General features: G+C 49.5%; 2 protein-coding genes across 4 annotated transcripts in view; one reads left to right on the plus strand and one right to left on the minus strand.

The window, feature by feature from the left end:
* The window catches only part of PTPRE (protein tyrosine phosphatase receptor type E), a 180553-nt gene that overhangs the window by 24562 nt on the left and 130631 nt on the right, over nucleotides 1–25360 (plus strand). Inside the window, exon 2 of one of the 3 annotated variants that reach the window (XM_043925325.1) lies at nucleotides 5033–5181. The exons of the other annotated variants lie outside the window; for them this stretch is intronic. The gene's annotated coding sequence lies outside the window, so the exon portion shown is untranslated. The remainder of the gene's footprint in view (nucleotides 1–5032; nucleotides 5182–25360) is intronic. 3 annotated transcript variants of the gene reach the window in all.
* Nucleotides 9255–23676, minus strand: LOC122708566. The gene is made up of 5 exons (XM_043924776.1): nucleotides 23462–23676; nucleotides 22717–22768; nucleotides 14103–14632; nucleotides 10870–10972; nucleotides 9255–9444 (listed from the first exon to the last, which is right to left on the minus strand). The coding sequence occupies exons 1-5, from the start codon at nucleotides 23674–23676 to the stop codon at nucleotides 9346–9348; spliced, it is 999 nt and encodes a 332-aa protein (XP_043780711.1). The 3' UTR covers nucleotides 9255–9345.

Genomic DNA, 25360 nt, shown 5'->3' on the forward strand with positions numbered 1-25360 from the left:
ATTAGTCTTGTTTTGTGGTTCTTCTGTTAAGGAATATAAAGAAGATATAAGGTACAGATATTTGTGCCACAATATTTTATTATATTACAATCAAGTGACTTACGTAGGATTCTCTTCTTCCCCATTGGAAAGAAAAAAGTTGGAAAAGTAAATGCAGTGTATGTACTGAAGATGAATGCTTGGCGCACACACACCCAAAATGATGCCATGATGAAGAATTCTTCCATGTGTTAGTTATTGCTTTAGAGTGAATTTTAGTGATAAATAGATGCCCTACATTTTACATTTGGCACATTAGCGTATGCAAATATATGTTGAGTGCTTATAATTTGGGAAATCAGAGATGTGGGAAGTACCTCCCAGCTGTGCCTCTGGGGAAGAAGAGCCACGCAGGTGAGGTGCCTGGGCAGCTGTGAGGCAGCGCCGCGCGGAACCCATGGCCCGGCTTGTGGGTCTCACGTGGGTGCAGTGTTTGGTGCCCCGTCTGTCTTCCTTAGAGAAAGGAGGGTGGGGAAAGGTTCTTTTGCTCATTTGCACACCCGTGTGTGCCCGTGGCCAGTTTCCGACTCATCTTAGTCAGTTTCCATGTAAGTTCCCACCAGTTTGGCAGCTTGAAGCAACACCCAGTCCTGACCCCACAGCTTCTCTCTGGAGGGCTCTGCCCGGAGTCTCATAGAATGAGATCGGTGTGTCGGCAGGGCTGTGGTCCCAGCTGGAGACCCTGGGATGAAGGAGCCTGCATTCAGGTCACGCAGGTGAGGTCTGTGTCCATGGTGGCTGAACGTGGAGGGTGGTCTCCGGGTTCTGGAGGCTGCCCCACTCCCCGGCTCCAGGCCTGCTTCCTCCATCCTCAGAGTCAGCAGTCCCTCTCCTGTTTCCACCATCTGTGCCCCCCACCCCTGCCCCACCCCACCATCACATCTCTCTTCTGCTCCTTTCCTGCTTTTAAAAGGGCTCCTGTGACCACCCTGGAGCCACCCCAAGAATTCAGGATCCTCTCCCTATGTTAAAGTCAGCAGATTAGGAATCTCAACTCCCCTGCTAAGCCCCTTCCCAGCAGCACCTGGATCACTGCACGCTGGGTGAGACTCTTGGGGGATATTTTTAAAATTCTGCCTCCCAGCTCCCTCCACACCCACGTTAACATCAAAATGACAAAATTTAAGGTTCTCTTGAGTGACTGTTTGCAGCAAAGGGATTTGTTTCCATTTCTGAGACAATATGTGCAGAGATAATTCTGTGATATTTACACATTTGGTGTTTACGCCTTGCAGACTCCATTATACATATCTTTAGGAATACTCTTTACATAAATTAAGATGATTTGTCTCTTTCCTGAAAACAGCAACATGCCACACATTCTAGATGAAAATGAGGGATTGTTTACATCATGGACCAAATTAAACTCTGGAAGAATTCCGAAGTAGGATAGATGGAAATGTGCTCGAATGTATGGCATATTTTAGGTTTCCTAGGAAGCTCCTTGTCAGTATAACCGCAAATTAATATTGCAAAACTAGTTAATTATGAGATCATCTAGTATCCTAATATGTATCTGAGGTTCTCTGGCATTTAACAGAGAAAGGAATCCTAAACACATATTATCTTCCTCTGTGGGCTTGCCCAGGACCACCTCTGTTGCCTGGGAAGATGGATCACCCCCATGTGGTGGAGGTCTGGCGCTGGGGTCAGAGGGCATGGGTTCTTTTTTTTTTTTTTTAAGAATTTATTTATTTTTGGCTGCGCTGGGTCTTCATTGCTGTGCCTGAACCTTCTCTATTGTGGAGAGCAGGGGCTCCTCTCCAGTTGAGTTGCGTGGGCTTCTCTTGTTGCAGAGCACAGCTCGGGTGCAGGGCTCCGGAGTTGGCATGCGTGCTTGGTTGCTCTGCAGCATGTAGATCTTCCTGGACCAGGGATGAAACCTGTGTCCCCTGCACTGGCAAGGGTTCTTATCCTCTGTACCCCCAGGGATGTCCCCAGAGGGAATGGATCCTATTTTCTCCCTCCAGTTCCCCTCCCCTTCTGGCTGGGCCATGTGGGGCAAGTTCTGTGTTCTCAAGCCTCAGTCTTACTATCTGGGAATAATTCTGACTAGGCTTTAATGAAGTAGCATCTAAGAAGATAATTTGTGAATCACGAAGAGTTAGACACCTGCTAGTGAAGGGCTTTCCAGGTGGCTCAGTGGTAAAGACTCTGCCTGCCAATTCAGGAGCCTCAGGGTGGGGTGGGTTCGATCGCTGGGTGGGGAAGATCCCCTGGAGAAGGAAATGGCAGCCCACTCCAGTATTCTTGCCTAGAGAATCCCATGGACAGAGGAGCCTGGTGGGCTACAGTCCCTAGGGTCGCAAAGAGTCAGACACAACTGAAGTGACTTAGCGCCCATGTAGTCAAGGATGAGATGTTTAGGTAGCATCACTGATTCAGTGGACATGAATCTGAGCAAACTCCGGGAGATACTGGAGGACAGAAGAGCCTTGTGTGCTGCAGTCCATGGGGTTACAAAGAGTCAGACTTGACTTAGCGCCTGAACAAATTAAGCAACCATAGAGAGAGAATCCGCTCTTGTTCTGACAAATTCTGGAACCAGTATAGAGGAGATGGAGTTTCTCACATGAAGGTTCTCCGCAGAGTATAATCTTGGAAGCAAAAGCAAAAAAGGTGGGGTTCACCTCCCTGTTTCTTCAGCCCTGGAGCAGCTTCGTTGAGGCAGGTCACTGTGTCACCCCAGTCTGTGTCACTGCTTCCCCATCAAGAGCCTGAGGGTAAAGCTCTTATATTAAGAGGATGCTCCTGGCCTTTCCCATGTTAGACTGTTTCTTTGCTTGGTGAGAGAGTCACACACATTTGCCCTTTGGGACTTGTCTGTGAAATCCACCCTCAAGAAATACGATGCTGCCTGCAGACTGAGCTTGGCTGTCTCTCCAAACTGGCAACCCTCGTCTGCTCCGTGGCTCTGGTTCCCTGAGTTCTGCTTCCTTCCCCAGGGATAAGAGCATCTTTAGGATGGCCCTCCTCACCCCCCTAGTTCAGCCCTGGTTTAGGAAAAGTGAAAGTTAGGGTTTTGACTCTTTGCCACCCCATGGACTATATAGTCCATGGAATTCTCCAGGCCAGAATACTGGAGTGGGTAGCCTTTCCCTTCTCCAGAGGATTGTCCCAACCCAGGGATCGAACCCAGGTCTCCCACATTGCAGGCAGATTCTTTACCAGCTGAGCCACCAGGGAAGCCCAAGAATACTGGAGGAGGTAGCCTATCTCTTCTCCAGAGGATCTTCCTGACCCAGGGATCGAACCGGGGTCTTCTGCATTGCAGGTGGACTCTTTACCGACGGAGCTCTCAGGGAAGCCCTCTGGTTTAGGAAACTCAGAAGCTGATGCCACACAGCTTGCATAAGACTCCAGCTATCTCGTGTTCCCTTTCACGGGGAAGGAGATGCTTGTCCCCTAGGGACACGAGGTTGGGAGGGAGCTGGGTGTCTCTGAGGCCATCTCTGATGTCTCCCAGCACCCGCTGGGCGGCCTCCTTCTTTCCATCTGCTTTGTCCTTCACCGCGGCGCTGAACATGGGGCTGGCGGGTGGGGGCCTGCACAGTGAGCATCCTTCCTGAGAGGGGATTTCCTGCCCGCCCTGCCCCCACGCTGCCCACGCCATCCCACCCCAGCCTCCACTACTTAGAGGGTGCCCCCATGCGTCTGCCCTTCTCTCCTCCGGTTTTCTTGGAGGGGCTGGCAGTGGGGACACATGAGTATCCATGTGGTCCCCTGGAGCAGCCCTCTGGTGCTGTGGGGGCCGGGGCTCCCCATCTCCCCACCCCCCACCCCCAGAAAGGATTATGACATGGGTCCTTCCCCCCGACAGTCGGCGTCTGGACCCTGCAGCTCCATCCTTTGCTCCCAGTTCTGTCCCAGGGGACCCCCTTCTCCCTCAGGACCCAACTCATTTCCACCGAGGGGCACCTTCTCAGACCCGTTTCACTGGGCCCCTTGGGCCCCCTGGCTTGGAGAGGGTCCAGCCACCTGGCAGGGTCACACTGTGGGCATCAGGGTAGGCGTGTCTTCCTCTGGTGCCCAGGACTGGGTCTTCTGAGAGGCCGGGCCATCCCAGGGACCTCACTTAGGGTCCTCACCAAGGCAGAAGCTCCTGGAAGGAGCTCTGGTGTCAGTCATTTAAACTAAGCCCTGAAACCACGTGATTTCATACAGAGGCAGTAAAGATAGAATCGTGATGGGCCAGTGACAGCAGCCTCTGAGCCTCAGACGTGCAGCTTCTGGGGCTCACTCTCCTGGTGCCACAGAGCATTGTGTGGGTGGGGGGAGTTGGGGTGCTCTTTTCTTGGCCCCCCAGACTGCAGCCCAGCCCATCACGTTTCACTGAACACCACCCACCTCTTATCTCTTACATACATTTGAAAATGACTTTCTGTTTGTACGACATCCCAGAAGATCTGATGTCACCTTTTAAATGGTGACTGTACTGTATCCTATGTGATACTCGAAGACAGTCTTCCGAGCAATCACAGCATGGTAGAGGTGAGCCTGTAATGAAGTTCACATCAAGACTGTTTTGTAAATGCCTGTGAATTGGGGGCTTGTCTTTTAAGTAAAATGTAATTTGAAACTTGACATTATTTGAGCTGTTTATTTGACATTCATTGTGTTTAATTAAGAGTGGCCAGTGTGTGTGTGTATATATGCGCAGCACACACAGACACGTACCTGAGTTTATCTGGATCATCCACCCTTTTGAAGAAAGAGCTGATTCTGACTCCAAGGTTTGTGGTGCTGTAACTCCCAGAACTGCTTACCAGACTCAATGACTGTTCAGAACCATTCTCTGATATTCTGGCGGCTGTTAGCTAAGAATTTCTAATTCCAATCCAGTTTAAAGATGGCCAAGTGTTTGTTGTTGTTGTCCTGTAAAAGGCATCAGTAATGATTCTTGGTACAGTGGATGTGGGCTGTGTAGGAACTGACAGGGTTATTGAGAGCTGAGACTCATAATCCCTACGTCTATATGCTTTTCCTTTCGTAGGCAATCCCATCCTACTGCAGACAGAACTCTGATGTTTTTATGCCTGAAAAGGCTTGGAAAACAAACACAGCACAGAAGTACAGGTGCTGATTCCAGGGTGTGTGCTCCGTCACTTCAGTCGTGTCCAGCTCTTTGCAGCCCCATGGACTGTAAGTCCACCAGGCTCCTCTGTTCCTGGGATTCTCCAGGCTAGCGTACTGCAGTGGGTTGCCATGACCTCCTCTAGGGGACCTTCCCGACCCAGGGATCTAGCCTGTGTCTCTTATATCTCCAGCATTAGCAGGCAGGTTCTTCACCACTGGTGCCACCCGAGAAGCCTGATTCCGGTGCTCTGGCTGCAGAATCTTTATGAATGGGATTAAGATCTCAAACGTGATTTAAGTTCATGTCCAACTCTTTTTCAACCCTGTGGACTGTAACCCACCAGGCTCCTCTGTCCACGGGATTTCGTAGGCAAGAATACTGGAGTGGGTTGCCATTCCCTTCTCCAGAGGATCTTCCTGACCCAGGGATTGAACCTGAGTCTCCTGTATCTCCTGCATTGCAGGCAGGTTCTTTTCCCACTGAGCCACCAAGGAAATCCCTTAAACTATATATTTTTTCAGGTAACAATGCTCTTTTAAAAAATCTGCATTGCACTTTGTCATGAATCATTTAGCTAAAATGCCTTTCCACCATCCTGTACAGTTCACTCAGGTTGGAATTGGTGAAAATCACATGATTTGCAAATCTGCACTTGCCCAAATCAAATTATGAGCATAATTTATAGTTAGAAACCTAGACTTTCTAAGCTGAATGGAGGTTCTAGTAATTGCCTAACCAGGGATGACATTTTGCTCATAAGGAGACAGAAATCCCAAGGATCATTTCTCACCCAAGTAGAATCAATATCTCAGCTGGGGGAAAAAAAGGGAATTTCTTGAGTGTACCTTTTTTTTTTTAATTGAAGTATAGTCAGTTTATCGTGTTGTGTTAATTTCTTCTGTACAGCAGGGTGTCCCAGTTATGCATGTATATATTCTTTTTCATATTCTTTTCCATTTTGGTTTATCCCAGAACATTGAGGATGCTACACCCAGTGCTCGACAGTAGGACCTTGTTGTTTATCCATTCCATGTATACTAGTTTGGTGTACGCCCTTAACAATGTGCCTGTAAGTTTGTGTGTGTGCCTGTGTGTGTAGACTCCATGGCTCTTACCTAGAGGTGTTAATAAAGATGTATAGCTAATATTCAGTTTGATAGCACTATCTCATATTTTTAAACATATACTTTTCTTTGTTTATTTTATTCACATATCTTTGGTTGTGCTGGGTCTTCGTCGCCACACACGGGCTTTCTCTAGTTGTGGTGAGTGGGGGATGTCTTTGCGGTGGTGCGGGGGCTTCTCGTTTCGCCGGCTTCTCTTTTGCAGAGCCCTGGCTCTGGGGCGCGTGGGCTCAGTTGTGGCTCCTGGGCTCTAGAGTGAGGCCTCAATAGTTACGGTGCACAGGCTTCGTTGCTCGGAGACGTGCGGGATCTTCCCGGACCAGGGATCAAACCGGTGTCCTCTGTGTTGGCAGGCAGATTCTTATCCTCTGTACCACCAGAGAAGTCCTTGTATTTTTTTAAGAAAAGCTTTCATTTTCCTTTGTCTAAGACTAGCAGCCTAGTAGGTTTGAAGCTGGTTAAAAGTCAAGCGCCCTGGTGTACTTGTTGAATCTTGCCATAACATGTGTAAAATTGCTTTCGTGTTGGGACCCAATTTCTTCCTTGTGAAGGGAGTTGACAAAATTTCTCAATCAAATAATAGTGGTGAATGAGCCAGCCTGGCAGCCCCTTAATTAGGAGGCATGTGCATGGAGCTGGGATCCTCTAAGCTCTAATCATGGAGCACAGCTCAGTCGTGACTAATTGTTGGTTAAATGGACATTTTTAAAGTAATCTTATGTTTTCTTTGATCCAGACTATTTTTAGAATTGACATTGCTTTTTTGTTGTATATGTTTAAGGTGTAGGACATGATTTGATATGTATACATTATGAAAGGATTGCTGCAATCCAGCTAATTAATATACACCTGAATCGGAAAGAACCCCTGGAGAAGGGAATGCTTACCCACTCCAGTATTCTTGCCTGGAGAATCCCATGGACAGAGGAGCCTAGCAGACTACAGTCCATGGGGTTGCAAAGTGTCGGACACGACTGGGTGATGAACACTTTTACTCTTCACCTTAAGTGGTTACCTTTTAGTGTTTGTGTGGTGAGAACACTTGAGCTCTACTCTCTTAGCAAATTTTAAGTATACGAAACAGTGCTATTAACTGTAGTCACCATGCTGTGCATTAGATCCCTAGAACTTATTTATCGTAACTGAAAGTGTCTACAAATGATCTCTCTCCATCTCCTCTACCCGCAGCCCCTGGCAACCACCAGTTGACTCTTTGCTTCTGGGTTCAACATTTTTAGATTCCACATATAAGTGAGGTTCCACATGTAAGTGAGGTTCCACATATAAGTGAGGTTCCACATGTAAGTGAGATAATTCAGTGTTTGTTTTCTGTGTCTGGCTTATTTCACTCAGGTAATGTCCTCCAGGTTTACCCATGTTGTTGCAAATGGCAAGATTTCTCTCTTTCTTCAAGGCTGAGTAATATTCCATCATCTCTGTCATGATTTATATATAAATGCAATGAACATGGGGTTGCAGATACCTCTTTGAGATAATGATTTCATTTCCTTTGGATATTTACACAGAACTGAGATTGGTGGATCAATATTACTTTTGTTTTTACCTTTTTTAAAGCAGCGTTATGGTACCTTTGAGATGATATTACCTCTTAGTATTCTTTTTTGCTATGGATGGGAAGTGTGTAAATTGATGAAATTAGTACCCTTGCTTCTGCATTTCAAACTGGAAAAACAGAAACAGAGCCGACCACCTCTGTTAAGGTAATATCTCCACCCTCAGCCCCCAAATCTGTGTACTTAACCCCGCATGGACCTGAAAAATCCCAGGGTGCTCCGCGCTGGTATGAGTTAGGATGTCCTGATGTCAGACCTTTTGTGAAAAACTCGAAGAACCTGACATGCAAGGCCTGCTACCCCAGACAGCTGCTTCCTTCTCCGAACAACATTGTAAATGCCTTTCTGAACAAAAGCTGTGAACGAATCCCCACTGTTCATTATCTTTAAACAGCACAACATTCCAGTGAAACACTTTTCCAGGTATTTCGACAAGTGCAATCCCTTGTTTGCGCTTCATAGTACAGCTTTTTCAGTAAAAAGCTTAGAACTTTTCCCTCATATAAATGAAAGGGAATCAATCCTTCAACTGCAGAATTCTTTGGGAGATTTTTTTTTTTTTTAATTCTTTCACCCTTCTTTATTTTTTGAACATTCTAGTCTCTGTAGCAAAAACAGGCAGGGCATGTTAAACTGTGGGAGATGACTGCCGTGTGCAGTTTTCCGGAAAGGAATCTCACACTTTAGATCTAGTTATTCTCGAAAAACAAAACCAAGAAGAGGCCCATGCAGAGGGTTGTTTGTGATCACTAGCCATGCAGTGCACTTTTTTTTTAATTATGTATTTTTAATTGGAGGGTAATCACTTTACAGCGTTGCGTTGGTTTCTGCCATACATCGACATGAATCACACACAGAGATACATATGCTTCCTTCCTCCTGAACCTGCCTGCCGCCTCCCACCCCATCCCCCCCAGGTTGTTACAGAGCCCCGGTCTGAGCTCTCTACGGCAGAGCCCACTGGCTGTCTGTTTTCCGTGTGGTGATGTGTGTGTTCCCATGCTGGCCTCTCAATTCCTCCTGCTGTGTCTGTTCTCTATGTCTGCGCCCCACAGTGTGGCACATGCTTTGAAGGGTCCGTGGAGCCCAGGTCACTGTGTCTCCACGCAGGGGACCTGAGGGGCGGGGAGCGTGGCCCAGCCCTCACTGGGATTCGAGTCCAGGTGGGCAGGCAGCTCAGATATGTGAGAAGTGCAAAACAGCCTCGGAGACCTTTCTGCATGGGCAGGGTGACGGTACCTGGAGGAGCAGAGGAAAGAGATGGGCCCCGAAGGGGAGGCATTTCGGGGGCTCTGAAGAGCTCTGGAACCACAATCCTGTATGTCTTGGGGCAGAGGAGGATTCAGGGAGAGGCGAGGTGGTAGGTGAGAAGTGATTTATTAGAATAGGACGCTTGTGAGGCTTACAGCGGAGGAGGCAAGAAATGCCACGCCCGAGAACTTAGTGGGCTATGGTTTTATTATCCAAAGAAAAGTGGGGAGAGGCCGAAGAGCTTCTTTGTATTTCTCGAGGAGACGTCATGCTTCTACCATCACTTCCTCCTCCAGGCTGAGCAGGGGGATTTTCTTGTCTCTGCGTGGCCAAGCGAGGTCCACAAAGTGCTGTTTTTCACGCGTGCGGAGAGCGTGTCCTAGGGATCAGTAACCTTCAGAGCTCACTGGGCAGCTTGTGGGTCTCTTGCCGCGGTGGTTTTATTGTTTGGGGGGCTCGTCTCGTACTTCTGTTGCATGGTTTTGTTGCTGAGCAAGCCTGCTTGGTTTTGTGGTTAAGCCAACCTGCTTTCTTGAGTAATCACTAATTTACAGGGGTCTCCCATATTTTTCTATCTACAGTCCCCAAGTGGGATTCACTGTTTAATCACCTACTTTGTCCCTTTACTCTGTCCCTGTCAAGAGGAGAGGCGGGTGGGGGCAGCCCACCCATACTTCTGGTCCACCCCGTACGTCCATTCCCGGAACGTCTTTCTGAAAACTCTGCTCTGACTTGAGTGCCTCCTTGATTAAACACCCTAGAGGCCCCTTGTCATCGTCATGCAAGGATCCTATCTTCTCAGCCCCAGGGTCAAGTCCCAGCCAGGCCCCTCCTGACCTCTGAGCCCCCCATCCCGCCATCCTCTGAGTGCTGTCTGGCTCACCCCCTCCTCGTTGGCGGCCCCTGGCACTCAGAAGGGGCCCGGCACGAGCTTGGGAACCAACAGTGAAGGGCCTCCCCAGGGGCCCATGCAGGGCAGGGCATCGGCTGGGAGGAGGCAAGGAGCTGGCAGAGGCAGGCACTTGTCTGCTGGAGCTCCAGGAGCAGGGCTGGACCAGACGGGAAGGAGGGGCAGGGCTGGAAGCGGGAGGCCCTGCAGTGTCCGTAGGCGTCAAGGTCAAGGTCAAGGCCATTTAAAAGCTTGGACTTGCGCCAGGGCTGCAGAAAGTGCACTGATTCTGAATGTCTCCAAATGTTAAAAGTCAAGAACATCAGATTAAACTTTCTTTCCAGCTAGAACCGCCTTCTTCCTCGCCCTGGGATTCCTGGACAGCCAGTACTCAGGGGAACAATTTCCTGCTTGCCCATTCTGTCCCGTGCCCAGTCCCCTGGCCCTGGGTGGGGTCACGGGGCACAGGCCCTGCAGGCAGGTATGTTTGGGGACCAGGGGACCAGGGCTGGGAGGAGCAGCACCCGCCCAACCACAGGGGGCGCCCTGCTCAGGGTACGCCCAGCGGGGTGGGGGCAGGGAACATCTGATTTTTCAAGATCAGCTGGCCATCTCCTTTGTGTATGTAGATGATATAATTTAAAAATGTGGACAACTGAGTAGGATATTCTTTATACCAGGTGAGGTAAACAGGCTGTCTCCTGGCTGCATGTGGTCTCTGGGCAGTCGCCTTCTCCTCCCACAACTGATTCATTCCTGGTTCATTTCTTCACCTCCAGAAATCCATCCCTCTGTCCTTTCCACAGTGCGCCTTTGCCTCCTCCATCTCCCTGAGTCCCCATGGGCATTCTTGAAGGCTCTGTCTCTATATCCAGGCTCCTTTGACTCATGGACTCAGGCCCCGGGTGCCCTTATCTGCAGCCAGGTGATTGAAGAGCAGGAAAAGAGAAGGCGGCAAGGCAGCCCAGCCTTCCCCCAGGTCAAGTGCAAAGCCGCTGCGAGGCTGTAGACTGCGTCACTAGGGGGAGAAAAAAAAGGCAAAGGAGACAAGCAAAATGTTGACACTTAGCTGCCAAGCCTAGCGTCTTCTTATAATTTCTCACAGGGAGAAAGTAGGTCAGCATCGCCCAGTGCAGCCTGGTTCTCCTGCCGTCCCATCAACTGTGCAGACGCTCCGCTCGACCTGCCAGGGAGCCAGAGACCGCCCGGCCGGAAGCAATGAGAGGAGACCCTCACGCTCTGGGAAGGCATTTTAAGGAAAGGGAATCCAGGAATCTCACTCCCTCTGCTTGTGATCAGAGGCTGTGAAAACCATTAGGACTGGAAGAGGACTGAGGAAACGAGGAAGTCATGGGGGTGGGTGCTGGGCATCTGCCTGTCTCTAGCGAAATTTTATAAAATAAAAAATTTTCATTCAATTGTATGATAGCCTTGATTTTGACAATTGAATTAACTAACAGGCCCATGTCTTTGAAAGGTCAACTGGATCAAGTTCAGTTTGACCCTTTGTCTTTAGACCTGAAAGCCAAGCCATGCAAAGAGTCCATCAACAGAAGAATGGATAAATGAAATGGGGTCTGTCCACGCAATGGAGTATTATTCAGCCTTGGAAAGGGAATGTGGACACAGCTGTAGTAATGGATGAAGCTTGAGGTCTCAGTGAGATTAGCTGGACACAAAGGATGAACCCTGTGTGACTCCACTCAGGAGGTCCTTAGGATGGTCACATTCACAGAGACAGAAAGCAGAGAAGAAGTTCCCAGAGGCTGGAGGAGGAGGGGATGGGAAATGTTCAATGGGTGTGGGGTTTCCATTTGGGAAGATGAAAAAGTTCTGGAGATGCTGGTGGTGAAGGTGGCCCTGTGAAGGGACTTAATGCCACTGAACTGTACACTCAAAAAGGCTTAAAATGATAAATTTTATGTTCAGTCTGTATTGAAAGTGAAAGTTGCCCAGCCCTGTCTGGCTCTTTGTGACCCCACGGACCCTACAGTCCATGAAATTCTCCAGGCCAGAATACTGGAGTGGGTAGCCTTTCCCTTCTCCAGGGGATCTTCCCAACCCAGGGATCAACCCAGGTCTCCTACATAGTAGGCTGGTTCTTTACCAACTGAGCCACAGGGGAAGCAGTCTCCACCACAATTTAAAAATTCCTACCGGTGCCAGAATCTGAGGATAGCATCTGGGAGAGTCCAGACTCTTTTTCTATCACACAGACCCAGGTTCTTGAGAATTGTCTTCCCTCTTCAGTCTAGCAGAAACCTCAGTGATCTTTTTTATCCGTTTTATCCGTCTCTTGTTGCTTGGCCAGGTACTACCACATCCTGTCCTAACGAAAGCAGTAACAGTCTTTAAACTTGATAAGAGGCCTTTTAAGGAAACCCTCTCTGCATTTATGGTTCCGAGCAGAATGTGGTCCTGTCTGCATCAGCTTTGGATAAAAGGATGCTCATCTCTAAAAATCAGGACCATCTCAAGAGGCTCTCATTCTTCCCCCGGCCAATCTTGGCGTGTCTGTGATGTCTGTGTGGAGGAACAGCGCCCAGCCCAGCTGGTCCCCACCTGGCTGCTGCCTCCCACTCCACCGGGATCCCTCCAGTTCTGGTTCCGGTTCTGTTGATTCTTGGAATTCCCTACCCTGTGTCCTCCCACACGGAAGGAAGGGTGGTGAAGGAGGGGCGGGGCTTGGGAGCACCTCACTCTGAGTCCTTGTTGGGAGGGAGCATGGTGCAGGCCCCTCCCCACCCAGGCCAGGCTGCAGGCACCTGAGGACCGCCACCCCGACCCGGCCCGCCGGAGTCTTGCTGCCTGGAGAGGTCTGGAGGTCTCCCTGGCTGGAGAGGCGCCCCCGACCTCATTTCTGAGGCAGATGGAACTGGGGAAGAGACTTGCATGACTTTACTCTGTCCTGTGGCCAGCACTTCCCCCAGGGGTTTTTCTATGTTCCTTTGACTCCTAATTCCGGACGTCCCCAGGACAGAGCTGGGGAGGCCCTGCTCCCAAGCAGCTGGACAGGCAGACTGGACTGGCAGTGGCCCTGCCCGGAGCTGGGCCTGCCCGCTGGGGTGGGCAGCACGGGCCGGGGTGGGGAAGGCACGTGGAGGGGAGACTGCTGCTCGGGTTGCAGACTTCGGGTAAGGAGGAGGAGGGGTCCCCGTGGGGTACTGGGGCTGGGGAGCCTGGTGAGTAGTGCTGGGGCTGTTCCTGCAAGTCAGGGGATGGGGGGAGCTCAGCAGAAGGTGAAGGGGTCCCCATCAGGGACATACATCAACCAGTGGACAGGGCGGAGGGAGGCCGCAGATGAGGGCCCCACTGACGGCAGGGCTGAGATCCAAGTGTGCAGAGGGTGCCCTGGGGATCTAGGAGAGCAGCCAGAGGATAAAGCAGGACTTAGGACTAAGAGGAAGATTTTAGCCACTGTCGTCGTAATGAGAGTTCCGTGAGGCCCAGGTGAGCAGCTCTCGGACGCAGACGTTGATTGGATGGGCGGCTGGATGCAGGAGGGTGGAGAGGTGAATGGATAGGTAGGTGCATGAATTACCCCTGGATGCGAAGGTTGATGAAGCTAGAAAAGTAGCCGAGATCAGATCATGAAGGGCTTGTAAGGGGCTTGGGGACAGTGCGGAAAACCACGTGCGGCGTTTAAGTGGGGGATCTGTGTGTCTGAGCAGACCTTCTGGCTCCGTGTGGGCAAGAGGCTGGTGGAAGCAAAGACCAGTGGGAAGGTCGTTGGGGGGAGAGGCCTTGGCGCCATGCAGTCAGGTTGAGGGCCAAGAGGATGCTGTCGGCGGGCGGTCCCAAGAATTCAGGAAGCAGAGCTCTCAGGATGCAGTGTCTTAGCTAGATGACTAAGTTAGTCAGTCAGTTGACTAGTTAGGTGACTGGGGTAAGAGCGGGAAGCACCAGGACAGCCCCCGGTCGACTAGACAGTTTGGGGGGAGCTCCACCTTGCACGGGGTGGGCCGCAGAAGGGAGGGGGTCAGGTTGGGGAGACGGAGGGTCGTCAGGAGGGTAACAGCGCCTGCAGGCGTGATGGCGTCCATCTGGCAGCCAGAGCCTCCTCTCCTGGGCGCTGAGGGCCCACCCTGCCCTTGCTCACGTCCCTGCGTCCCGGGAGGTCAGCTCAGGGGGCTTGAAGATGGACTCACGGGTCTCCCCCTCCAGGAGCAGCCTTCCCCCGTGGGCCGAGCCACCGCCGTGACTCGGACGCGGGGGCAGTGCGCTCACTCGAGGAGCTGGCCGGCGGGTCCACGTGGAGGAGCCTCCAGACCCAGTGGCCGCCTCCGGCCCTGCGCCTCAGGCCCCAGGCCGGATGCCAGCCAGGCCCTGGGCTCCTCCCCCGGAGGCCCCGGGCCTCGCTTCCCCACGCCGGGCCCGAGCAAGATGGGGCCCCCTGCTCGGGACACACGTCGCCAGCTCCGAAGGTGAGGGAGCCGCCCTCTGCACGACCCGGGCTGGGCCGTTCACCAAAGACGCTCCGTCGCAACGCAGCCTCGGGGAAGTGGGTCAGGTGTCCCCAGGGCCGGCCAAGCCGGCGGGAGACAAGGAGCTGAGCGAGGCTTCCTCCGGAGGCCCGACGGTGGGGCCGGAGCCATTCCGTTTTCCTGTGGTGATGCACTTCCTTCCCCGGCGCGTCATTTCCCCCCACCCCCCGCCCCGCCCCGCCCGTCTTCCCGCTCTGAGGTGGACGGACACGCGGGCGTGCGCTCTGTGTTTATCCGTCCCCAACCCTCCCGACCCTGGGCTTTCTTCTGGTCCTGTGCCGCAGCTGAGGAGAGGGTGGTGGGTCACCTCTGGGGGCCATTTGATCTGAGTAACTCCGTGACCCTGAGGCGTCTCCGAGGGACCCTGAGAGGGGCCTGCTGTGTGGAGGCCGCGGCTTGAGGCGAGGGCAGCCCCAGAGGGACGGGGATGGGTCAGGGTCAAGGTCAGGGTTAGGGGAAGGACTTCCGGTCCTGTGGGAAGGTGAGGGCTGACAGGCCAGGCACGTCAGGAGGCGGTGGGGCTCCTCCAACCGCCTGGGTCAAGCTGATAATCCGCTGCTGTGACAGAAGAAAGAGGGGCCTCCTTGTTTCTCACAGCTGTTCCAGAAGCACATCTGCTGCCCTCAGCCTCCCAGGCCATCAGAGCTGACTTATAGGCCCCCGCCGACCTTCCAGACAAAGTGGTTGAGCTGCACTCATTGGGCGCCTCTTGTCAGAGTCCAGCTGGAAAGATTAGCCAACTGGGAAAGGATGTGGGAAAGCAACCTAAATGTCCGCGGACGGGTGACTGGATAAAGAAGGTGTGGCACGTACAGACAGTGGAATATTACTGAGTCGTGAAAAAGACTGAACTCCTGCCATTTACAGCAACATGGATGGACCGAGAAATCATCATACTGAGTGAAGCAGGTCAGACAGAGAAAGGTAAAGATACACATGGTACCTCTCATATGTGCAATCTAAAAGAAATAATACAAGTGAACTTATTTATAAAACAGACTCACAGATACGGAAAACAAGCTCATGGTTTCCAAAGTGGAAAGGAGTAGGGCAGAGATAAATTAGAAGTTTGGGATCAGCAGACAGACACTACTATACATAAGACAAATAAGCAACAAGTACCTATTTATGTATAGTACAGAGAACTCTATACTCAATTACTCAATATTCTATAATAACCTATGTGGGGAAAAAAACCTGAAAAAGTATCAATATATGTATATGTGTAACTGAATCACTTTGCTATATACCTGAAGCTAACCCAATGTGATAAATTAGTTATACTCCAATGCAAAATAAAAAGTTAAAAAGGAAAGATCCCATAAGCTCAGCACATTCTGAGAAAAACCCACACCATTAAACTTTAGTTCTTGAACTTCTCTTATCTTGCTTCAGATGAATTTCAATTTTCTCTGTTTGCTGTCCCCAAAACATGGTAACATTGTTGTTCAGTTGCTAAGTCATGTCTGACTCTTTGCAACTCCTGGGACTATAGCACGCCAGGCTTCTCTGTCCTTCACTATCTCCCAGAGTTTGTCAGATTCATGTTCAGTGAGTCAGTGATGCTATCTAACATTGTTGGCGCTTAACGTTGGGAAAATTATCCTTGGGACAAATTGTAGTGGTGTGAATGAAATGATGCCTCTAAAAGTTTCCATGTTTATATTAAAGGATAAACACATAGAATGTTTTGAAAGCCTCAAATGATTAAAAATAAATGTGTGTCAATTTAGCTTCAGTAACAAATTAAATAACTTAGGTATTTGCTGAGAGATTCTGCCACAGGGCCTAAACACAAAGCAAAAATCGCATTGAAGTACATGGCTGGTGAGAGTGTGATGGCCATTTGTGCCATTACAAAGAAGTATTGATCACCTCCTCAGTGGCCAGTCCTGCTCAAGGCTATAGGAAGAAAGAGATGAGAAGTCAGACTCTCTGCCTTCATTTCAGGGCCAAGTTCTTTGGACAGCAAGGAGATCAAACCAGTCAATCCTAAAGGAAATTAACCCTGAATATTCACTGGAAGGACTGCTGCAGAAGCTGAAGCTCCAGTACTTTGGCTACCTGATGCGAAGAACTGACTCACTGGGAAAGACCCTTGTGTTGGCCAAGATTGAGGACAGGAGGAGCGGGGATGACAGATGATGAGATGGTTAGACAGCATCACTGATTCAATGAACATGAATTGGAGCAAATTCTGGGAGATGGTGAAGGACAGGGGAGCCTGATGTGCTGCAGTCCACAGGGTCACAAAGGGCAGACACAACTGAGCGACTGAATAGCAACAGGTGGGAACATGTGCACAAAGATGTTTACTGTGGCAAAAGATAAAAATTTTATTAAAAATGTGAAGGTCCATCAATATAGAAAGGTTGATAAAAGACTGTTTTGACTTCTGCGTCATGGACCACTATGCAGCCCTTTGGAGGCATCTGTCAGATCTCTAGAGGCTGGCAGGGTTGGAAGTAGGGGTGGTCTGCGATGCTTCATAAGTGAGAAGAACAAGATACACAAATGCATCGTCATCTCAAAGCCTGCACCCGTGAGCACTTGTCCTTCTGTACTTGTGGACAAAGACAAAGATATTCAGGCACACACTGCGGGTTATCACGTGTCTGTACTGGATCACATGTGCTTTAAAATTTAGTATGCAAACGAAAATGGCATTACCCTGGAACCAGGAGTGGGAAGAACACGGTTGATGGTGGATCACTGAAGCTCAGTGTTCTTGGACTTCAGGGGAATGATGTGGGGGCGGGGAGGTGGAGTCCTCAGGTTAGTGGGGACCTCATGATCAAGGGGCTCTCAGGCTAAGTGTTTAGGTTTTATCCTGGGAAGGCATGGAGAGCTCTGGAGAAGAGCAGGCAGGTTGAGGAGGGCAGGCCTGGGCTCCAGAGATGAGCACAGACCCTGAGCTGGGGCCACGCCCACCCCATGGCCTCTTGTTTTTGTTTTTTTTTTAAATAAACTTCATTTTTTAGAACAATTTCAGGTTCACAGCAAAGCTGAGTGGAAAGTGAAGAATGACTCATTTAGCCATTGCCTCCACATGTGGTCCCCCACCAGAGCAGTACCTGTGTTCGGTTCAGTTGCTCAGTCATGTCCGACTCTTTGCGACCCCATGGACTGCAGCACGCCAGGCCTCCCTGTCCATCACCAACTCCCGGAGCTTACTCAAACTCTTGTCCATTGAGTCGGTGATGCCTTCCAACCATCTCATCCTCTGTCATCCCCTTCTCCTCCTGCCTTCAATCTTTCTCAGCATCAGGGTCTTTTCTAATGAGTCAGCTCTTCGCATCAGGTGGCCAAAGGATTGGAGTTTCAGCTTCAGCATCAGTCCTTCCAATGAATATTCAGGACTGATCCCCTTTAGGATGGACTGGTTGGATCTCCTTGCAGTCCAAGGGACTCTCAAGAGTCTTCTCCAACACCACAGTTCAAAAGCATCAATTCTTTGGCACTCACCTTTCTTTATAGTCCAGCTCTCACATCCATACATGACTACTGGAAAAACCATAGCCTTGACTAGACGGACCTTTGTTGGCAAAGTATTGTCTCTGCTTTTTAATATGCTGTCTAGGTTGGTCATAACTTTCCTTCCAAGGAGTAAGAGTCTTTTTGTTTCATGGCTGCAGTCACCATCTGCAGTGATTTTGGAGCCCAAAAAACAAAGTCAGCCACTGTTTCCCCATCTATTTGCCATGAAGTGATGGAACTGGATGCCATGATCTTAGTCTTCTGGATGTTGAGCTTTAAGCCGTCTTTTTCACTCTCCTCTTTCACTTTCATCAAGAGGCTCTTTAGCAATATGCTGCCTAGGTTGGTCATAACTTTCCTTCCAAGGAGCAAGCTTTCATGGCTGTACATGTGGTACACTCAGTGAGCTTATGCTGACATATTGTCATCCAAAGTCCATGTTTACGTTGGGGTTCCCTCTTGATGTTATACTCTATGGGTTTTGACAAATGCATATGGCATGTGTCCACATCGTCCTATATAATTGTTCCATTGCCCTAAAAACCCTCTTTGCTCTGTTTCTTCATCCCTCCTTCCTTCCCAATCCCTGGCAACCGCTAATCTTTATTCACTGTCCATCATTTTGCCTTTTCTAGAATGTCAGATGGTTGGAATCATACCTACATGTGGCCATTTCATATTGGCCTCTTTCACTTACTGATGTGCATTTAAGATTCCTCCATGATTTTTCCTGGCTTGACAGCTCACTTCTTTTTAATGCCAAACAGTGTTTCATTGAATGGATTGCAGTTTATTTATTTATTCACCTATGGAAGGACATCTCAGTTGCTTTTAAGTTTTGGCAGTTGTGAGTAAACGTCTGTATGCAGGTTTTTGTGTGAACATAAGTTTTCCACTCATTTGGGTAAATGCCAAGAAGCATGATTGCGGGATCACACGATAAAAGTATGTTTATGGTTTTGTAGAAAATGCCAGACTGTCTTTCAGAGTGGCTGTGCCATTCTGCATTCCCAGGAGTGAACGAGTTTCCGCTCTTCATGTCCTTGCCAGCCTTTTGCTCTGTCAGTGTTTTGGATTTTGGCCATTCCAGTAGGTGTGTGGTAGAATCTCTTGTTTCTTTCATTTGTATTTCCTTGATGGCATGTGTGTAGAAACTTTTTTTTAATATGTTTGTCATATGTATGCTTCTTCCCTGAGATATGTGTTTGGCATTTTGCCCATTTTTTAATCAGGCTATTTGTTTTCTTGTTGTTGAGTTTTGAGAATTCTTTGTATATTATTGCTAAGTCCTTTATCAGATATGCCTTTTGCAAATGCTTTTCCCCACTGTGTGGCTTGCTTCCTCTTCTCTTGACATTGTCTTCCACAAAGCAGAAGTTTTTAATTTTAATGAAGTCCAGATTATCAGTTTTTTCTCTCATGGATCATGTCTCTGGTATTGCATCTGAAAAGTCACCATCATATCTAAGATTGTCTAGACTTTCTCCTATGTTATCTTCTAGGAGTTTTATAGCTTTAAGTTTTACGTTTAAGACTGATCCATTTGAAGTGACTTTTTGTGAAGGGTGTAAGCTCTGTGTCTGCATTCATTTCTTTGCTTGTGGATGTCCAGTTGTTCAAGCTCCGTTTGTTGAAACTGGCTGTCTTTACTCTTCCGTATTGCCTTTGTTCCTCTGTCAGAGAGCCGTTGGTTATAGTGATGGGGATTTCTTTGTAGGCTCTCTGATGTCTTTCATTTTTCTGTCCTTCTGCCAATATTACACTGTCTTGATTGCCATAATTTTATGGTAAATCATAAAATCCAGGTAATGTCAGTCTTCCAGCTTTCTTCTCTTTTAGTATTGTGTCCTTGCTTAGTATTCTTTTTGTATTGTGGGTCTTTTGCTTCTCTATATAAATGTAGTATCAGTTTGTCAATATCCACAGATAATTTGCTGGTATCTTGATTGGGACTGCACCAAATCAATAGCTCAAGTTGGGAAGAACTAACACCTTCACAGTATTATGTTTTCCTACCCATGAACATGAAATATATATTATCTAGTTATTCTTTTCGTTCATTCATTATAGTTTTGTAGTTCTCCTCACATAGATTTTGAAATTTATCGTGTTTGACTTATACCTAAGTATTTCATTTTGGGGGCATGCTGGTACGAATGGTATTGTGTTTTTAATTTCACATTTCATTTGTTCATTGCCAGCATATGGAAGAGCAGTGACTTTTGCTCCTAACTTTGTGTCTTGCACCTGCTGTAATTGCTTGCTAGTTCCAGGGGTTGCTTTTCCCCCTGTCAATTCTTTCAGGCTTTTTCCAGAAAGAGTTACTGTCATCTGTGAACAAAAAAAGTTTTATTTCTTACTTACCATTCAATACACCTTGTATTTCCTTTTTTTTTTTTTTTTGTCCTATTGCGTTAGCTAGGGCTTCCAGTATGATGTTGTAAAGGAGTGATGAGAGAGGACATGCTTGCCTTGTTCCTGATTTTTATGGGAAAACTTCTAGTTTCTCACCATCAAGAATTACTAGCTGTAGGTTTTTTTTAGTAGCTGTTCTCTATCTAGTTAAGGAAGTTCCCTTCTATTCTTATTTTGCTGAGAGTTTTTATCATTTATGTGTGCTATGTTTTGTCAAATGGTTTTTCCGTTTTTATTGATAATATCACGGGATGTTTCTTTTTTAGACTATTAATGTGATGGGTTACATTCATTGATTTTCAGATGTTGAACCAGCCTTACATACCTAGGATAAACCCTACTTAGTTGTGGTATACAATTTTTTTTATGTGTTGTTGGATTCTGTTTGCTGATATTTTGTTGAAGGCTTTGCGTCTATGTTCATGAGGGATATTTGTCTATAGTTTTCTTTTCTTATAATGTCTATGTCTGATTTTGATATTAGGGTAATGCAGGCTTCATAGAATGGGTTAGGAAGTATTTCCTTTGCTTCTTTCTAGAAGAGATTATAGACAGATGGTATAATTTCTTCCTTCAATGTTTCGTTTTAATAGAATATACCAGTGACCTGGTATATTATTCCTGGTGCTTTCTGATTTTGGAGGTTATTAATTATTGCTTCAAATTTCTTTAAATAGGTACAGTTCTATTCAACTTGTCTTTATTTCTTAAATTTTTTTAGAAAAGAAAAATCCAGGTTAATTGCAGGTTAGGACTTGAGGGAAGTGGAGAAGTACACCACATGCGCACCTGGTTCACTCATTCTTCACTCATTCACTGCTCATTTTCACATTCACTCACTCAGCAGTCACCTAATGAACCTGTTTAACAGTGATGAGCCTTTCGTCAAGATGCCAGCATTGCACATCTCGGGTTCTTCTGTTCTTTTTCTTGAATTCCTTACCTTTTTATGTTTCTAAATTATAAATGCACATCTTCAATGATTTAGATTTAATTAGTCTACATTTTGTAATAACCACTGAAATTAGCTTGATAGAACGCAATCTTCCTGAAGGCAAAGAAAGGATTAGCAGGCAAGTCAGAAGTGTAAGTCCGTTGTTGGGAAGCAGCAGGCTGTTCAAATTGCTTTAAGCACATTCTTCATAGTGGGTTCGGACATGGCCGGAGCCAGACCCTCCGGGAGTGACCCTGGCTCAGCCACTTGCCAGCAGGGAGGCCTAGGACGGTCTGTCCACCTCGCTAATGTCTTGTCTTGTCTGCTCAGTCACTCAGTTGTGTCTGACTGTTTGCAATCCCACGGAGTGTAGCCTGCCAGGCTCCTCTGTCCATGGGATTCTCCCGGCAAGAATACTGGAGTGGGTTGCAATCTCCTGCTCCAGGGGATTTCCTGACTCAGGGGTTGAACCCGAGTCTCACGTCTCCTGCATCGGCAGGCAGTTTCTTTACCACTGGTGCTGCCTTGGTGGTTACGTCACTAAGTCATGTCTGACTCTTTGCGACCCCGTGGATTGCAGCATGCCAGCCTTCCCTGTCCTTCACTATCTCCTGGAGTTTGCAAAGACTCATGTCCGTTGAGTCAGTGATAGCACCTTCTGGTGGCCTTGGGCCCTAGGATGACATCTCTGCTGTGACTTAGGCCTCTCAGGATCCGTTCTTACTCATCTGCATCCAGCTCCAGTCTCCCTGGGGTCTCGTCTCATCTGGTCTCCTCTGACCTTGAGCTCCTGGGGACACACACACACCTTTTCACCATGTAGCTGTGTCCGTGGAGCCAGGAGTGGACCCGAGTCCCGTTTGGACCCCTAACTCACTCAGTGGGAATCTGCCATCACCCAGGCCTTGCTGGAATTTATGAACCCCAAATGTGAGGCTTTTTCTTACCCGGAAGCAGGTGGTCCCCACCGCCCCCCGTCGGCTGTGAGCGCTCATTCACATGATGCCAGCGACTCCCCGGTCCAGGCCGAGCCCTGGGTCTCAGGCGGCCTTTGCTCCTCCCCATGTGTCCTGCATGCATATGGCCTTCTCCGGGGCATATAAGTGCTCATTTTCAGGCTTCCACAAATGAAAACGATTAGACATTCAGCAAGATATCCCAGCTGCAGCCTAATTATTTCATACCGTGAGCGGTGACAGCCTCCTCTTTTGGGAGCTGGGTTGGCAGGAGGGGAGCGAGAACAGTGTGGGCTTGTTGGGGAGCCGTCCATAAAGCGCCTGGTGGTGGAGAATTGAAAATGCTTCCTTAGAGCCCTCTCTTCGGGGCCGGGGTGCAGGGAAGCAGTGTTTGGAAGGGGGTCCTGGTAAAGGCCAATAGCAGCCATGGCACTTCCCTGCGGGAAGACGCCTCTTTTTCTGCCCAGGACTGGGGACGGTGGGACAGGACACTGACCCAGTAGAGATGGGGGCTCTCCCAGGAGGCTGCAGGGGGCGGGGCCTGGCACCTGGGAGTGAACAGACCGGACACCCGGGGTGGAGGCATCTTGACTACGGCGGGCACCCCTTCACCAGGAGGCCGCCCTTTACAGCCGTGTGACTGCCCCCACCAGCTTCATCCCTTCATCACTGTCATGTATGTCCTTGTGTGTTGATGCCATCATCCGTCCCCCTCCACACACACAGACACACGTGATGGTGAACCGCGCTGAGCAGGGCCGGGACCCTCTTGCTGCCACGCTGTGCCCGGGCAGGGCAGGTCGAGCGTTGAGTGCAAGTACTTGGCGGGAATGAATGATCGGAAGAGTGAAGAAAGCAGGAAACACGCCCTGCACGATGCCTGGCATATGATGACCACCCAGGAGATGCTCGCACTGGGGGCTGGGAGAGAGACCCGAACTTTCCTTCATGTACTCCTGGGTTGTTTTAATTTCACTGGACAATAAGCCTGCATCATCTTTCCTTCCTTTAAGTTTAGGGTAATGACAGGGAAGCGCAGTAAACGACCTGTCTGTCCTCCCCGCCCCGCCCCAGGGGTCGAGAGAAGTCTGGCCACTTGGGGCACAAGGCTCTGCCCCCACCAGGGGAGGGATGCCCCGGGTACCTCCCCTGGTCCCGGGTTCTTTCTCAGAACTCTCAGGGCACTGAGAGGCCAGACAGGGAGCCTGGTCCCAAGGCTCAGGTGGGTTGGCTTTGCTCACCCAACAGTGAGTCCAGGGCAGAGCGGGTCCCCTCCCGCGGCTACTCTGCCCTGGTGAACAGAGGCCGCTCTGATGCGGAGGGCAGGGGCGGTGCCCTGATGCGCAGCGGATGCAGGGCTGAAGACCGGCCGGGCCTGCAGACACCCCTCCGGGTTCTCCCGGGCACCGCCACGTCCCCTGCCCGTCAGCTCGCTGTCGGGACGAGCCCCCTGCATCTTTAATCAGCCGCAGTCAGATGACAACGTCCAGTGTTCATGGGATGCACGGCCTGTTCAGAGCGCAGGGCTGGGTGCCCTGGAGCGGACGCAGCAGGCGGTCTCTGGGATCCCCGCCCACCCCTCATGCCCGGGAGGGTATGTGCTCAGGGTTAGGGCCCCGCACATTTTTCGGGGGACGGAGGAATGAATCTGGTCCCGAGAAGCCCTCTGACGGCTCATGCCACTGGCCCCGAGAGACTGATGATGCTTGCTATCAAGAAGGTTGATTTTTTTTTTTTCCTACAGTCTACTCTCTGGGTCAAGCCTCTGGGATAGCCTGTCCTAGACCACGTAATAAATAGGTCCAGACAGAGAGAGTTGTTGGCAAGTGTTTCCATTCCCTGGCTGGTTAGGATGGGTGACTCTTTCATCACTGTGATCAGTGCCACAGATGAAGGCTTATCTTCCTGGCCTCAAAAGGACATCAAAGCTTGACCCTGGAGAGTCTCCACGCCCTGTCCCATCCTCCCATGGTCCTCTCCATCGGTGCATTCCAGGGCAGTGCCCAAGCTCTCTGCAATCTCAAGCATTTACCATTGAAGATGAGGCAAGGGGTATTTGTGAAAAAGCAGTCATTTGGCTTAAGGTCAGTTCAAGGCAAACACAGTGTTCATGGGGTTCTCATGGCAAGAACCCTGGAGTGGTTTGCCATTCCCTCCTCCAGGTTGACCTCCTGATGCAAAGAGCCGACTCATTGAAAAACACCCTGATGCTAGGAAAGATTGAAGGCCAAAGGAGAAGGGGGTGGCAGAGGATGAGATGGTTGGATGGCATCACCAACTCAATGGACATGAGTTTGAGCAAACTCCAGGAGACAGTGAAGGACAGGGAAGCCTGGTGTGCTGCAGTCCATGGGATTGCAGCAACAAGGTAAACATGGAGATGAGTTGGAGATGGTTTGGAAAAGTCATTAACCAGTCTATGGGGAGCCAGAGACTGTTTTAGAGCAAGGTCATGGTGTGGTCAGCTCTGCACTTTAGATGATAGCAGATGGGCAAGAGGAGATGAGGCTTGTGAGAGTGTTTGTGACTCTATTACAGGAGTACATTCATCACACAGACAGACGTGTGTTAAATGTGAACTACATACCAGGGTTTGTGTTGAGAGCTGGGAGAGTGAATTGGAAATGGTGATGTCTCTGATCGAATCCAGACACAAGCAGCCAGAGCTAAACTGAGACCGGAGGTGGTTGGCATCCTCACAGGCGGTGGGTGAGGCCGAGGATGCCCTGTGGGGTCAGGAGAGTGGCCCATGGCGGTGGTTCTCACTGCGGGGGATTTTGCACCCCCCACCCCTATCATCTGCTGGAGACACGTTTGATTGTCGTGATGGGGAAGGCGGGGGAAGGGACTTTGCTGGCATTTACTGGGTAGAGAGCAGGGACACTGCTAAACATCTGGTGACACGCAGACAGAGACCCTAGGATGCAGAGCTGTCTGGTCCAAGATGTCATCTTGCCAAAGCGGAGAACCTGCAGGCTGAGGTAGCAGCCAGGTGGACAGGAAGGGATGTACCATCCATGGAAACCAGGGCCAGGTTCTCTGTGCTGCCGAGTCAGGGCACCTGCAGATTCCTCTGTGGAAGTAGAAACGTGGGTCCAGAGACCTCGACTGGGCAGGCGTGGGCTGAGAAAGCTTGGCTG

Source organism: Cervus elaphus, chromosome 15 (genome assembly GCF_910594005.1).
Source record: "Cervus elaphus chromosome 15, mCerEla1.1, whole genome shotgun sequence".
Lineage (NCBI taxonomy): Eukaryota > Metazoa > Chordata > Mammalia > Artiodactyla > Cervidae > Cervus > Cervus elaphus.